The following is a 16,292-nucleotide window of genomic DNA, read 5'->3' as shown; positions in this document are numbered from 1 at the left end:
TTGTTGTTGGTGTCAATTTTGGAAAATGTAAAAAATACAGGAAAGTAGAAAGGATAACAAACATCCATGCTTCAACATTCTGAATTACTAAATGTTAGCTTTTTAGAATATATTTTATTGATTATGCTATTACAGTTGTCCCATTTTCTTTTTCCCTTTATTCCACTCTGCCTTGCACCCCCTCCTTCTAGCATTCTCCCCCTTTAGTTTATGTCCATGGGTCATACATACAAGTTCTCTTGCTTCCCTATTTCCTATACTGCTCTCAACCTTCCCCTGTCTATTTTGTATCTACCATTTATGCTTCTTATTCCATGTACCATTTTCTCCCATTCTCCTCTCTCTTCTTCCCTGCTGATAACCCTCCATGTGATCTCCATTTCTGTGATTCTTTTTCTGTTCTACTTGTTTGCTTAGTTTCTTTTTGTTTTTAGGTTAGGTTGTTGATAGTTGTGAGTTTGTTGTCATTTTACTATCCATATTTTTGGACTTCTTCTTTTTCTCACATAAGTCCCATTAACATTTCATATAATAAGGGCTTGGTGATGATGAACTCCTTCAACCTGACCTTACCTTAGAAGCACCTTATCTGCCCTTCCATTCTAAATGATAGCTTTGCTGGATAGAATAATCTTGGAATAGGTTCTTGCCTTTCATGACTTCAAATACTTCTTTCCAGCCCCTTCTTGCCTGTAAGGTTTCTTTTGGGAAGTCAGCTGATAGTCTCATGGAAACTCCTTTGTAGGTAACTATCTCCTTTTCTCTTGCTGCTTTTAAGATTCCCTCCTCATCTTTAACCTTGGAGAATTTAATTATGACGTGTCTTGGTGTGTTTCTCCTTGGGTCCAACTTGTTTGCGATTCTCTGAACTTCCTGGACTTTCATATTTATTTCCTTCACAAGACTGGAGAACTTTTCCTTCACTATTTTTTCAAATAAGTTTTCAATATCTTGTTCTTCCCAGAAGTGGTAGGGCAACCCACTTCTCTACATTGTGGTGCTGTATGTGGGGGATGGGTCTGAAAGGGAACAATGCCACTTGCTTGGCTCTTGTCCCACTTTCAGTCACTTCCCTTACTTCCCACAAGTGGATTGTGCCCTTTCAGGTGCTGATTCTGTAGTGTGTGGGCTTGTGTATGTTCTAAGATCACTTGGGTCCCTCCAATGGGCTCTCCTGTGAGACTGGGAGTTTCTCCCACTGCCACAACCCCACAGGTTTTTATAGCCAGAGATTTTGAGACTTTAGTTTCCCTGTGCTGGACCCCTGGGTTGTGTGATCTGTCTTGCTCCTACATTGTTCCTCTCAGCTTATCTGCACGTGAATGTTGGATCACATAGTCTGCCATGACATCACTGTCTTACCTGCCCCAGTCTGCCAGCTGCTGCCTTGTCGTGTGTCCTTGCCACCCCGGCTTCCCATCTCCTCCCCTCCTACCAATTTAGATGACTATTTATTCTTTAACTCCTTGGTTGTTGGACTTCCATATAGTTCAATTTTCTGGCAGTTCTGATTCTTTTTCATTTTTAAATTGGCTGTTGGCCTTCTTTTGGTTGTACAAGGAAGCAAAGCATATATCTACCTACGCCTCCATCTTGGCCGGAAGCCTAAATGTTAACTTTCTAGCATAATTTTTTCAGTTCATTTGAAATGAAATTTTACAAATAAAATCAAAGTCTTCTTGGCAGACTCCTAGTCCCAGTCATCCTCCACTTCTTCAGAGACGATGACTATGATAAATGTTACATACTTTTACTGTGAAAAAATGAATAGTACTATTCTACATGATTTTTAAAAGTTGATTATAATTGGCATTGTTCTGTACTAATGTTTTTCAGATCTACCTAGATTGATATATATTAATTATAATGGCTTATTGCTATTCCACATATGAATGTAGTACCATTTAGTAGTATATGTTACCCCATTTTTGAAAAATTTCTCAAAAAATTCTCTGTATGCTGTCAGTACTTCTTTTTGTCTCATTCTCACTTGACCCTATTCCAGTAAGGATCTGCCTATCCTTTTTGTTCTTAACTCAGTCACAAGTGACCTCTGTATTACCATATTGGGTGGTCATTCCTCAGCCCACATTGTGTCTTACCAGTGGCATTTTATACAAATGACCACTCCTTCCTCCTTGGATTGCTTGTTTCACTTAATTTCCAGGATATCATTGTCTCAGCTGGTTGTTTCTTCTCAATATCTTTCCCAATACTAAATATTGGAGTACCCCAGGATCAGTTGTTGAGCACCTTCTCTATGGACACTCACTCCCTTGGTGATGTCATCCAAATCATGGCTTTAAAGGTACATTTATGTACTGATGACTCCCAAAATTGTATCGCCAGCCTAGAGCTTGTCCCTGTTATCTAGATTTATATACCTAACTAATTGACATCTTCACTTGGGTGTGTAATAGGCATCTCAAACTTCACAAGTCCAAAACTAAACTCTTGATCTCTCCAAAGCTGTTTTACCTACAGCCCTCCCAATTATAGCTGATGGCAAGTCTGTTGGTCCAGTTGCTCAGTCCAAAAACCTTGAAGCCTTCCTTGACACCTCTCTTTCTTTTGCTCCATATCCAATTGATGAGCAAATGTTACGGGCTTTATTTTAAGAATGCTTCTTCAAGTTTTCTAAGTCACTATTGTCTTTTACCTGGATCACTGCAGTTGCCTCCTACCTGGCCTCCTGCTTCTGCCCTTGTCTTTACAGTCTTTTCCATACTGCATCCAGAGTGGTTGATGAACAATGTAAGTTAGATCAAGCCACTCTCTTGCAACTTGCCCCCTGTCCCTGTTTCTCTCAGTAAAGGCCAAGATTCTCCATGCTACCTTTCTGCCTTTATCTCCTGGCACTCTTGCCTTTTGTAGTTCATTCTACACATAGGGCTTCTTTGATGTTTTTTTGAGCATACCAGGCACCCTAACCTCAGGCCTTTGTACTTACTGTGCCCTATGCTGATGTGGACTCTGGCCTGCGGGGTCCATGGGTTGTGGCTGTGATGAACAAATTCACACGGACTACAGAAGTCCTGTGGAGAAAAGGGATGTCATGGCTGCTCTCTAAATGAGAGAGAGGTCCCCAACCCCTGCCTGGACAGGCTTTTATTAATAAGCTTTTCTGGGTACATTATATCGAGGATGGTCCTCATTTACTATGCACAGGTTCACTGTAGGTGATTACTTTTTATAGATAACAAAGGAAAGAATGTTGCTAATTACTTCAAAGGGAAGGATGTTGCAGATCAAGGGGAAAAGTGGTTGAACTGGTTACACTCCATACTTGGGAGGTTTAACATAGACTTTAGGAAGTTAGTTTAGAGATATGCAGTAAACATTTGCTGCCTCAATCCAGGGTGAGGGAGTTTTAGCAAGAGCAAGTCTCATAGCAGCCTAGGTACAATGCAGGCCTGATTCCCCATGGGAGAGCCTATCTGTGGGTGTGGGTCCTGTGTTCCGACCTTGCTCCCTGTTGGTTTTCCAAATCAGGGGCTGGGCTACATTCCCCATGCCACTCAGAATGGTTCTCTATACTGTGCTTGCAGCATTCTTTTTTTTTTTTTTTTGTACCCATCTTGCTTACTACCATACTTCCTCAGGAATCTGACCAAAAGAGTCTTTCTTTTGGTCAGATTCTACCCTTTATAAATAGCATCCTACTATTACCATGTACTTCTACCTCCCTCACCCAGCATTAGTTTTCTTCATAGGACTTAGGAACACCTGATATATATATTTGTTTGTTTATCATCTGTCTCCCCTGACTTAAATATCAGCTCCTTAAGTACAGGGACTTTGTCTTATTCATTACTGCATACAGAATACCTAGAACAGTACTTAGGACATAGAGGCTGCTCAGTAAATACTTCTTGAAAGAAGACAGAAATAACCAATGACTCTATTAATGGACATTTAGATATTTTTTTCCTGGTTCACTTTTCGACTTACTTCACGTGACAAAACCTAATAGTTCTCTGCCCTTTTCTTACTCAGCTCTTCTCTCTTATCACTCAGCTAGCAGATATTCATTAAGCATCAACTGTGTTTTGGGTACTATCTTAGCAGCTGGGAATATAGCAATAATTAAAAGAAACAAAAATCCATGTACTTGTGGACACACATTCTAATGGTGGTGGTGGCGGCACAAACAATAAAGAAAATTAAAGCAGGGAAGAAGCATTATGAGTATTGGGGTAGGTTTCTATTTTAAATAGGCTATTCAGTGAACTTTATTGAGAATGAGACTCAGTCTTGAACAGAAATTCAAAGAGGAGAGGGAAGAGGCTATGTGGAAGATTATTTCAGGGAGAGGGAGTGATTAGCACAAAAGCTTTGAAGAGTGTCATTAGAGAGTAGATGGGACCACTGAGGGTAAATTTAGACTGGTTCACACATCCAAGGAGTGAGTCCTGGGATGAGCTGTCATTACTGGGAATGAAGATGAAGAAGAACTTGCAATGGAGGTAGAAAAGGAATGGTCAGTAAGGGAACAAGAATGCTTCTTGAAACACTTTCCCCCCTTTTTTTAGAAGCACCATACTCTCTAGTTTTATTCCTTCCTCACATCTCCTTTCAGTCTTCTTCTTAGACTCTGTATAACTTCTGTGATCATTATATTCATCAGTTAACAGCCATCAGAGTATTAGAGTATTATATAATGCTAGTTGTGCATGTATGCTAGAAGTAAATGTGGATGTAATATTGGAAAATGTAGACTGAATAGGAATATAGGGGAGCAGAGATATTCAGAATATAAGAGCTGCGATATTCCACAAGAAAATATGGGCAGTCATGATGGGTCCAGATCCCAAAAAGGATAGTGGTAGATTCCAAGTCAGTGATCAGTAATCAAAAGGCATCTATTGTTAGTATAAAAGAGCTTGAGGGAAAATGTGTGAATTGCAAAGTAAAAACTGAAGGGCCACATAAAAAGTCAGGTTATATCATGGATTATTTCCAAACAAGTGAATGAAATAGAGCCAATTTCCTAGGGAGTGGAGCTGTCAGGAACCAAATAGAAATTAAGCCCCTGGATTAGCAGGACTACAAAAGCAGTATCCCACTCTTCAGGCACAAAAAACTATATACCCAGGTGGATTGAAGGAGGTATACACACCCAGGTTCCCAGAAGGGAATAGGTGCTTAGCCTAGCCACTGCAGGGGGCTATTCCAGGATTCAATATCTGATAGCATCATGGAAGTGTACCAAGATCTCCATCCCCAGACAAGGGCAGTTTTAATGATTCCTAAGCAGCACTGGTTTGTAAGGCAAAAAGTCCTGGTACCTTACTCTAGCCCATTGTTTTGTCCTGCAGATGTGGCAGCCCTGTACACTGAAGATAGCTAGGAGCTGCTTCTAAATTTCTTGCAGGAAGCACAGGAAAACTTAACCTTAAAACTTAAGCTTACTTTTAAATTAGAAATCAACTGCAAAAAGGAAGGAAAGAAACCCACAAATATGTGAAGATTAAAAACCTTCCTACTAAAAAATAACTGGGTCAAAAAATAAATGAATGGTGAGATCAAAAGATATATAGAGACACATAAGAATGACAATATGACAACATATCAAAACTTCTGGGGTGCAGCAGTAGCTATGATAAGAGGGAAGTTTATATCATTACAGCCCTATCTCAAGAAACAAAAGAAATACTAAGTAAACAACCTAATGTCACATCTTAAAGAACTAGGAAAAGAAAAACAAAAGCAACCCAAGTCAGCAGAAGAAAACAAATAATAAAAATTAGAGCAGAATTGAATGAAATAAAGAACAAAAAGGCCATACAAAAATTAATACAACAAAGAGCTGGTTCTTTAAAAACTTAATTAAATTGACAAATCCCTTGTTAGACTCGCTAAGGAAAGAAGAGAAAAGATTCATATAAACAGATCAGAAATGAAAGAGAAGTTACCACAGACATCACAGTATACAAAGGATTATGCTAGAATACTATGAAAGACTATGTGTCACCAAATTCAATAACCTAGAAGAGAGGGATAAGTTCCTATCCCTCTTATATAAACTTCCTAGACTGAATCATGAAGAACTGGAAAATCTAAATAGACTGATCAACAGTGAGGAGAGCATTATGCTCAGTGAAATAAGCCAAGTGGTAAAAAACAAATACCTTATGATCTCACCTATAAGTGGAACCTAATCAACAAAACAAACAAGCAAGCAAAATATAACCAGAGATATTGAAATTAAGAACAAACTGACAGTAACCAGAGGGAAGGTGGGAGGGGATAATGGGGGGTGGAGAAGGGGGAAGTGTTGTCAGGAACATGTACAAAGGACACATGGACAGAGCCAAAGGGGGGTAGTATCAAGGGTGGGGTGGAGTGGTGGCGGGGGGAATGGAGACAACTGTACATGATGAACAAGAGTAAAACAAACAAATTGAAACAACCATAAAAAACCTCTCCAAAAATAAAAGTCCAGGACCAGATGGCTTCATTAGTGAATTCTACCAAACAACAATACATTTAAAAAATAACACTTTATGATCTAGTGGGGTTCATTCCAGGGCCACAAAGATGGTTCAATGTATGCAAATTGAGCAATGTAATACACCACTAACAAAACAAAGGATAAAAATAATATGATTTTATCATTAGATGCAGAGAAAGCATTTGATAAGATATAGCATCCACTTATGATTAAAACACTAAATCAAATGTGTACCTCAGCATAATAAAGACCACATATGACAACCCCTCAGCTAATATCATACTTAATGGTGAAGAACTGAAAGCTTTTCCTGTAAAATCAGGAACAAGACAAGGATGCCCACTCTCACTACTCTTACACAACATAGTTCTGGAAGTCCTAGTCAAAGCAATCTCAGGCAAGAGAAAGAAATAAAAGGCATCCAAATTGAGAATGAAGATGTAAAAGTATTACTTTTTGCAGATGACATGATTCTATATGTAGAAAGCCCTAAAGACTTCATGAATAAAACTATTTTAAACAGCAAACAAATACAGAAAAGTTGCAGGATACAAAATAAATTTCAAAAAATCCACTGCATACCTATATGCTAACAATGAAATCTTATTAAAAAATGAAAAGGCAATTCTTTTGCAATTGCAACCACAAGAATAAAATACCTAGGAATAAACTTGACAAAGGATGTGAAGGACCTATATACTGAAAACTACAAAGCATTATTAACGGAGATTGAAGAAGACAAAATGAAATGGAAAGATATTCTTTGTTTATGGGTTGGAAGAATCAACAGAATTAAAATGGCCATTTTACCCAAAGCAATATACAGACTTAATGCAATCCCTATCAAATCCCAATATCATTAAAAAAATAGAACAAAAAGTCATCATATTTGTATGGAACCACAGAAGATCCTGAATAACCAAAGCAAATATGAGGAAAAAAAAGAATGAAGCTGGAGGTATCACATTGCCTGATTTCAAATTATACTACAGAGCTGTGATAACCAAAACAGAGTAGTATTGGCAGAAAAACAGACACACAAACCAATGGAACAGAATTGAAAACCCAGAAATAAAAGTACATGTTTAGCCCAGGCTGGTGTGGCTTAGCTGGTTGGAGCATCATTCCATACACCAAAAGGTTAGGGGTTTGATCCCTGGTCAGGTCACATGCCTAGGTTGCAGCTTCAGTCCCTTGTTGGGACCCACATGGTAGGCAACCAATTGATGTTTCTCTCTCACACTGATGTTTCTGTCTGTCTGTCTTTCTGTTTCTAAAGTCAATGAACATATTTTATCATAAATAAATAAATGCACATATATACAGGCAAATAATTTTTGACAGAGGAGCCAAAATCATGCAATGGAGAAAAGAAAGCTTCTGCAATAAATGGTACTGGGAAAATTGGAAAGCCACATGTAAAAGAATGAAAGTATATTACAGTTTGTCCCCAACACAAAAATTAATTCAAAATGCCTGAAGACCTAAGTATAAGATCTGAAACAGTAAGTTACATAGAAGAAAACATAGGTACTAAACTTATGGACCTTGGCCTTAGAGAACATTCTATGAGTGTTCTTGCTTTGACCCCAAAGGCAAGTGAAGTAAAGGCAAAAACAAATGAATGGGACTATGTCAAACTAAAAAGCTTGTGTACGGCAAAAGAAATTGACAAAAACCAAACCAACAAGAAAGCCACCAACTAAATGGGAGATGATATTTGCATACAGCAGTTCCAGTGAGGGGTTAATATCCAAAATATGTAAAGAACTCATAGAGCTCAACACTAAACAATCGAATTAAAAGGTGATTAGAGGACCTGAACAGATGCTTCTCCCAAGGAGACATACAAATGGCCAACAGATATATGAGAAAATGCTCCACTTTACTAGCTGTTGGGGAAGTGCAAATCAAAACTACAATGAGATATCATCTCACACCTGTTAGAATGGCTATTATCAACAAGACAATTAAAAACAAGTATTGCAGGGGTTGTGGAGAAAAAGGAACCCTTATTCAATGCTAGTGGGACTATAAATTGGTACAGCCACTATGGAAAACAGTATGGAGGTTCCTCAGAAAATTAAGAATTGAGTTACCATTTGACCAGGCTACCCGTCTTCTGAGTATCGGCTCAAAAAAATGCAAAAAAACACTTGTTTGCAAACATATATATACCCCTATGTTCATTGTAGCATTATTCATGGTGGCCAAGACATGGAGACAATCAAATTGTCCTTGATAGAGGATTGGATAAAGATGTGGCACATATATACAATGGAATAATACTCCGCCACCAGAAGAGATGAAATACTTCCATTTGTGACAATTTGGATGGACCTTGAGAATATTATGCTAAGCAAAATAAGTCAGACAGAAAAAGCCAAGAACTTTATGATTTTACTCATATGTGGGATATAAAAATGAAACTGATAGACACAACAACATGGTGCTTACCAGAGGGAAGGGGGTGGGGGGTGGTAAAGGGTGAAGAGGGACAAATATACGGTGTCAGATGATGATTTGACTTCGGATGGTGGGCACACAATGCAATATACAGATCATGTATCATAGAATTGTCCAAGTGAAACCTATATGATTTTATTAACCAACTTTACCCCAATAAATTAAAAAACTTAAGCTTACTATTTAACTAAAATTATATTAGTCTTTGTCCCTTCTTCCCCATGGGGGTATAAAACACCTCCATAGTACTTTTTAAGATCCAAGTGCAAGTCATAATAGTTATTTTTGTTAAACTTCATTTTACTCAGTTGGCACCTTATCTCTAGACTGTCAAGAACATTAAGTTTTCTGATTCTATTTAATGTAGTCATTATACCTTCAAATATATGTTATTCACATGCTCAGTGAACATGTCCTCTACATTTTTATTGATAATTTGGACAAAGATAACCTAGAAGACCAAGGACATAGTCCTGCAGCTTATCACCAGAAATATCTCAGCAGGTCAACACATTAATCATTAGCCTTTAGACATGAGCCACTTTGAACAGATTCTAATTTACCCAGTTGTCCATGAGTACTTTTCATATTGCCTCAACTTATGATAACCATTGTCTTCTATCCATTGATATAAGATACAAGATAACCATGTCTATATCCATTGCCTCAACAGTGGATAAAGACAGAGAAGCAGTAGGCTTGGTTACTCATACCAAGGAGTGTACACACTATCTACAGTCAATGAGGATCTATTTTAAGAGTTTTAAACAGGATAGGAGATGGTCAGAGTCTTATATTAATGGGTCTGTGCAACCTCCTTATATTTGTCTTGCATTAAATGTCCTTTTATCTTTTGAGTACATTTTAAAATCTGTATATATACATGTATATCAAATCATCATATTGTACATTTTTTAGAATTTTATTTTTTAGTTACAGTTTACATTCGGTATTATTTTATATTAGTTTCAGTTGTATAGCATATAATGGTAGGTAATCATATACTTTACAAAATGGTCCCCCCAATATATCCAGTGCCCGTCTGCCACCATACATAGTTATTACAATATTGTTGACTATATTCCCTATGATGTACTTTGCATCCCTGTGACTGTTTTGTAACTCCCAATGCATACTTCTTAATCCCCTCAACTTTTTCACCTAGTCCCTAAATCCCCCCTTTCTGGCAGCTATCAGCTTGTTCTCTATATCTATGAGTCCATTTGTACTTTGTTTGTTCATTTATTTTGTTGTTTAAATTCCATGTATAAGTGAAATCATATGATACTTGTCTTATTCTGACTATTTCACTTAGCATAATACCCCTTAGGTCCATCCATGTTGTCACAAGTAGTAAGGTTTCATTGTTTTTAAAGGCCAAGTAACATTCCATTGCATATGTGTACCACAGCTTTTTTATCCACTCATCAATTGATGGACACTTGGGTTGTTTCCATAGTTTGGTGATTGTAAATAATGCTGTGGTGAACATAGGGGTGCATGTATTCTTTCAAATTAGTGTTTTAGGGTTTTATGGGTATACAGAGGTTGGCAAAAGTAGGTTTATAGTTGTGAGTACATGAAACACAGAGTTTATTCTTGTATTATTTATTTATTATTATATTATTTGTAGTATTTGTTATTTTGCTCACTCACAACTGTAAACCTACATTTGCCCACACCTGTATACCTAGATGTAGAATTGCTGGGTTATAAACAGTTGCATTTTAATTTATTGAGGAATCTCCATATTGGCATTGCACATCTTAAACATATACAGTTTTATTTGTCAATTATACCTCAGTCAAGCTTCATGCACCCCCTTCACCTTGTGTGCCTACCTTCCCCTCACTCCTTTCACCAGGACAATTCCTATACATCCTTCACATTTAACTTTAAATGTTCATATGAACTCACATACTTTTACTAAAATATTTTATCAAAGATACATACACACCATTATATATTTAACATGTTCCTTGTCTACCTATAGCCTTCCCTTCCCTTTCCAATGAGAATTATGGGTCTTTATATGTAGAAGTTCTATTTCTCATTAACTCTCTGCTTTTCAAGAACTATTCTTTAGGTCTTCTCACTTCACTCATTATCAGTAGCAACTACTTCAGAGATCTATTTTTCTCTCTCTTTTTTTTTTGTATTTGGCACTCAACATTCCTTTCAGTTGACATTCATCAAATGTAGTGGTTACTCTAAAGGAGCTTCTTGTCCTCTTGGTACTATTGTGTTAAGAGAGAAATTAAATACTAATTAAGATTTCACTTTTTAATTTTCTTAATGATAGCCATTCTAACAGATGTAAGGTCATCATTAATAAATCGAACAATTGCTGGTGAGGATGTGGGGAAAGGGGCACCCTAGTACACTTTTGGTGGGAATGCAGACTGGTGCAGCCACTGTGGAAAGTAGTATGGAATTTCCTCAGAAACTAAAAATGGAACTACCTTTTTACTCAGCCATTCCACTGCTGGGAATATATCCTAAGAATCCTGCATCACCAATGCAGAAGCACTATGCACCCCTAGTTTATAGCAGTGCTATTTAAAATAGCCAAGTGCTGGAAACAACCTAAGTGCCCATCAGTAAATGAGTGGATCAAACAGCTGTGGTACATTTACACCATGGAATACTATGCAGCAGAAAGAAAGAAGGAACTACTACCCTTTGCAACAACATGGATGGAACTGGAGAGTATTATGCTGAGTGAAATAAGCTAGTTGGTAAAAGACAAATACCATATGACCTCACTTATAACTGGAATCTAATAAATAAAATAAACTAATGAGAGAAATAGAACCAGAGTCATGGAAACATGGAACAGACTGACAGCTGTAGGAGGAGGGTGGGAGAGGGGAGAATGGTGGAAGGAAGGGTAAGGCACTAGCAAAGAACAGATATGAATGATCCGTGGACATGGACAATGGAGAAGGGATTGACTGTGGAGAGGGGGGTGGGCTGGGTAAAGTGGGACAAAAGGGAAAGAATTGGGACGGTTGTAATAGAATAAGCAACAAAAAAAATCTTTTCACTTTTTGACTTTTTGTTTTCATTTCCATTCAAATTCATAGGTTCCAGTTTCAGTAGGATCCCCTTTCTCAGTGAAACCTCAATCCGTGATTTATAACCAACCAGGCTTAGGGCCCAGAATATTTCCACTTTATCAACCAGAAATAAGGTATGTTTGAATTGTTCCTTAGGGCCTTGGTATAAATGTGCAGTCACTGGAGGCAGGACCAGTGTTAGAACTGAGTTTTTACAATATATACATCTTTTTTGCACTGTTGGTGTCTCATAGAAGGAAAACTAGTTCTAACACTTTCATCATAGAAAGACACAGATCTGTGCAGACCTGGTCCTCTATAAACTTGTGTCCCTAAATGTCAACTGGGTCCTGGTAGCTACTCAGCAATTCTTTTATTCATTCATTTAACAAACCCAACTGTGATCAGTGCTCATGAGGTGAGTAACTCAGCCTGGAGGTTTCAAGGCAACTTCCCAAAGAAGTGATACCTAAATTGAATACTAAGATTTAAAATACATAGCCAGTCAGTGGGGTAAGGAAAGGATATTCCAGACATATAAACAGATAGGAAATCACAAAGAACCATGAAAAGTCAAAGGAGGGAATGATTAATTCAGGGATGGAAGGTTTTGGTATGCAATGAGTATCAAATGATAAGGAGAATCTCAATTAGTGAATGTATAGATGAAAGAAGTTTGGCATTACAGAGAAAGTACATTGAGCATATAAATGGAAGAAGGCAGTGGTAACATGGATGAGAACAGCTGAAGCATATGGGAGATTATCATGATCAAAATGTTTATTGATTCAGAGTGCTGTTTTCTAGAAGCCTTTTTTTTAAAAATATTTTATTTATTTATTTCTAGAGAGAGGGGAAGGAAGGGAGGAAGAGGGAGAGGGACATCACTCTGTGAAAGAAACATTGATTGGTTGCTTCTCAAACTCCCCCAGCTGGGGACTGGGCCTGCAACCCAGGCATGCGCCCTGACTGGGAATTGAACCGGCCACCTTTTGCTCTTCAGGATGATATGCAACCAACTAAGCCATACCAGTCAGGGCATTTTCTAGAAGTCTTTAAAAGATTTTCTCCTTCAGTCTTCAGCCAATGTATTGGGCCCCCTGGTTCCTAAATGTTTGTTTTAGGAGGCCTGATCTCCTAATGAGCAAATTGGCCAGAGTTTTGTATGTAATATTTATGATTTATTTTGTAACTGTGGGGAAAAATATGGAGAAATGATGCAAGATTTACATGTATACCTTTCATGCAGGGACAATCTATGTGGAAGTATTGAAGAAAAAATATTTGAATTTAGACGTAAAAAAAGCAATGACCTCTCTACAGCCTGAACTAAATCATCTACATCTTCCAAGTAACATAAACACTGAATACTCTTGAGATTCTTCAATTTCATGTTTTGGAGGTGATACACCGTATTTCTTTTGTTTTATTAGTTATCCTTAAAAACTATCAAAAACCAAAGTTAATACCTTAAAGCTTTCCTCTTAAGGAACACCAAGACCTTAGAAATACTTGTAAATTACAAGGGCATTTCTAACTAATTTGTATGCTATTGTGGTGAAATATTTTAGACCTGTGAAATTAAAAGTATTATTATTTATAGAAACTTTTTGTTTAGATTTAGCTATGTGTTTAGAAAATGTTTGTTTACCAGCCTTTTTTGCATTGGAATCATTTCCCTCTCCCTGAACTAAATCTTTTAGAAGTTTATTTACTTTTGTTGTGTTGGTGATACATTATTTTTGTTTATGTGAAAATATATTTCTTCATACACATTATTTTAAAAATAAATTTCAAGTTGATATACACATACAAGCTCTATAAACATTCTTGCATGAGTCTTCTTGTGGACAATTGTGGATATATATCTTGGGTAAATAGTAGAATGGCTGTGTCATATAGTAGATGTTTGTCTAAAATTAAAACTGCCAAGACCTGACTAGGTAGGTGGCTCGGTTGGAGCATCATCTCATACACCAAAATGTTGCAGTTCTTTCCCCGGTCAGGGCACCCATCTAGGTTGCAGGTTCAATCCCCAGCTGGGGCATGTATGGGAAGCAATTGATTGATATTTCTTTCTCACTTTCTCTGTCTCTTTCTCTAAAATCAATAAATATATCCTTGGTTGAAGATTTAAAAAATTAAAACAAAAACTGCCAAAAAAATGTTCAAAAACTATACCACTTTATCCCACCAGCAATATATGAAAATTCTAGGTGCTGAAAGTTCTCGTCAGAATAAAAAATAATAATAATAAATATTAATTTACTGCTGTTAATATTGTAAATTTTAGACATTCTAGTGGCTTTCTAGTAATATAACATGTGGTTTAATTTACATTTCCATGATGACTAAACAACTTTTCACATACTTATTGGCCATTTCAATATCTTTTTTGAAGTGTTGGACTATTTTGTCCATCTTAATGATTTTTCTTTGTTTTTGATTATTGATTCATAGTTTTTATATATTCTGAATATTAATTCTATTGAATATATTATGGAAATAATTCCTCCTAGTCTGTGACTTGCCTTTTCATTTTGTTAATGGTATCATTCAATGAGCATATATTTTGTAATTTTGAAGTCCAATCGATCAAGTTTTTTATAATTAATTCTTTTTATGTCTTCAGAAGTATTTGTTTTTCCCAACATCATAAAGATATTCTTCATTTCTTTTCTAGAAACTCTGTAGTTTTAACTTTTACGTTTAGATCTATGATCCATATAAAATACATTTTTAGCCCTGGCTGGTGTGGCTCAGTGGATTGAACACCAGCCTGTGAACCAAAGGCTCAATAGTTCAGTTCTCAGTCAGAGCACATGCCTGGGTTGCAGACTGGGTCCCCAGTAGAGGGCACATGAAAGGCAACCACACGTCAATGTAAAAAAAAGATTTTAAAAAATACATTTTTATGTTTTTTTTTATTGTTGTTCAGGTACAGTTGTCTCCATTTTCCCCTCACTAGTCACCCCCACCCCAGCCATTCCCACCTCCCACTCTCAGTCCTACCCTTCTTTGGTGTTGTCCATGTGTCCTTTATACATGTTCCTGAAAACCCCTCCCCCTTTGACCCCTTTATTCCCTCCCACCTCCCCTCTGGTTACTGTCACTTTATTCTTAATTTCAGTGTCTCCGATTATATTTTGCTTGCTTATTTGTTTTGTTGATTAGGTTCCACTTAAAGGTGAGATCATATGGTATTTGTCTTTCATGGTCTGGCTTATTTCACATTATGCCCTAAACACCAGTATACCCTGAAACATCAATACAAAGGAACCTATGCACTCCATTGTTCATAGCAGCACAATTTACAACAGCCAAGTGCTGGAAGCAGCCTAAGTGCCCATCAGTAAGTGAATGGATCAAAAAACTATGGTACATTTACACAATGGAATACTACGCAGCATCTTTATGTTTCATGACAAGTAAGAGTAGTGATTTACTTTTCCATATAGTTATTTAGTTGTTCCTGCAACCTTGTGAAAAACAAATTTCTTTCTCCATCGGTTACCTTGGTGCATTTCTCAAAAATCAACGGACAACATGGGGATGTGATGTATAACATAAGAAATATTGTCAGTAATAACTGTGTATAGTGACAGATGATTACTAGACTTATTTTATTATGGTGACCACTTTGTAAGATATATAAATGTTGAATCATAGTGGTACACATGAAACTAATATTGTTTATCAACTATAATTAAAATCAAAATTTTAAGAAGACATCAGTGAATTGAGGGATGTCTGGGATGGCTGAATAATAAAAATTGCATGTGGAGATAACAAATAACATGAATATAAATAATGAGAGGATTTTTTAAAAGCAGCTGCAAAAACAATAACTAGTCAGTATGTGTGGTTACAGGGTCTTTTTTGTGAGGAGTCATATCATTATTATATATGTGACTTTGATCTCATTAAATCAGAATTCCCACATATGGCATTAATTCGCAAGTTAAAATTTTAAGAAAAGATTTGTTTCCCTCCTAGACACACACACACACACACACACACACACACACACACACCAATTGACTATATATATATATATATATATATATATATATATATATATATTTATTTATTGGTCTACTTTTTATTTTGTTTTGTTCCATTGATCCAAACTTCTCTCTTTAGTCTAATAACATACTGTCTTGATTACCACAGTTTTCTGTAGGTCTTAAAATCAGGTGGTATTAGTCTCCCAGGTTTATTTATATTTTTCAAGATTATTTTAGGTATTCAAGTTGTCTTTGAATTCCATGAAAATATTACAACCAGCTGATCAATTTCTATGGAAAAACAGG

General features: G+C 36.7%; 1 protein-coding gene across 1 annotated transcript in view; it reads left to right on the top strand.

The window, feature by feature from the left end:
• Positions 1 to 13,787, top strand: part of LOC118498388 (phosphatidylinositol-binding clathrin assembly protein-like) — a 53,803-nt gene extending 40,016 nt beyond the window's left edge. Inside the window, exons 15-16 of the mRNA XM_036016342.1 lie at positions 12,007 to 12,113; positions 13,229 to 13,787. Coding sequence (XP_035872235.1) covers positions 12,007 to 12,113; positions 13,229 to 13,307 — 186 coding nt within the window. The 3' untranslated portion in view covers positions 13,308 to 13,787. The remainder of the gene's footprint in view (positions 1 to 12,006; positions 12,114 to 13,228) is intronic.
• The last annotated feature ends 2,505 nt before the right edge of the window (positions 13,788 to 16,292 follow it).

This window comes from Phyllostomus discolor, chromosome X (assembly GCF_004126475.2).
Source record: "Phyllostomus discolor isolate MPI-MPIP mPhyDis1 chromosome X, mPhyDis1.pri.v3, whole genome shotgun sequence".
In the NCBI taxonomy this organism is placed as follows: Eukaryota; Metazoa; Chordata; class Mammalia; order Chiroptera; family Phyllostomidae; genus Phyllostomus; species Phyllostomus discolor.
This window is presented reverse-complemented; position numbering and strand designations above follow the sequence as displayed.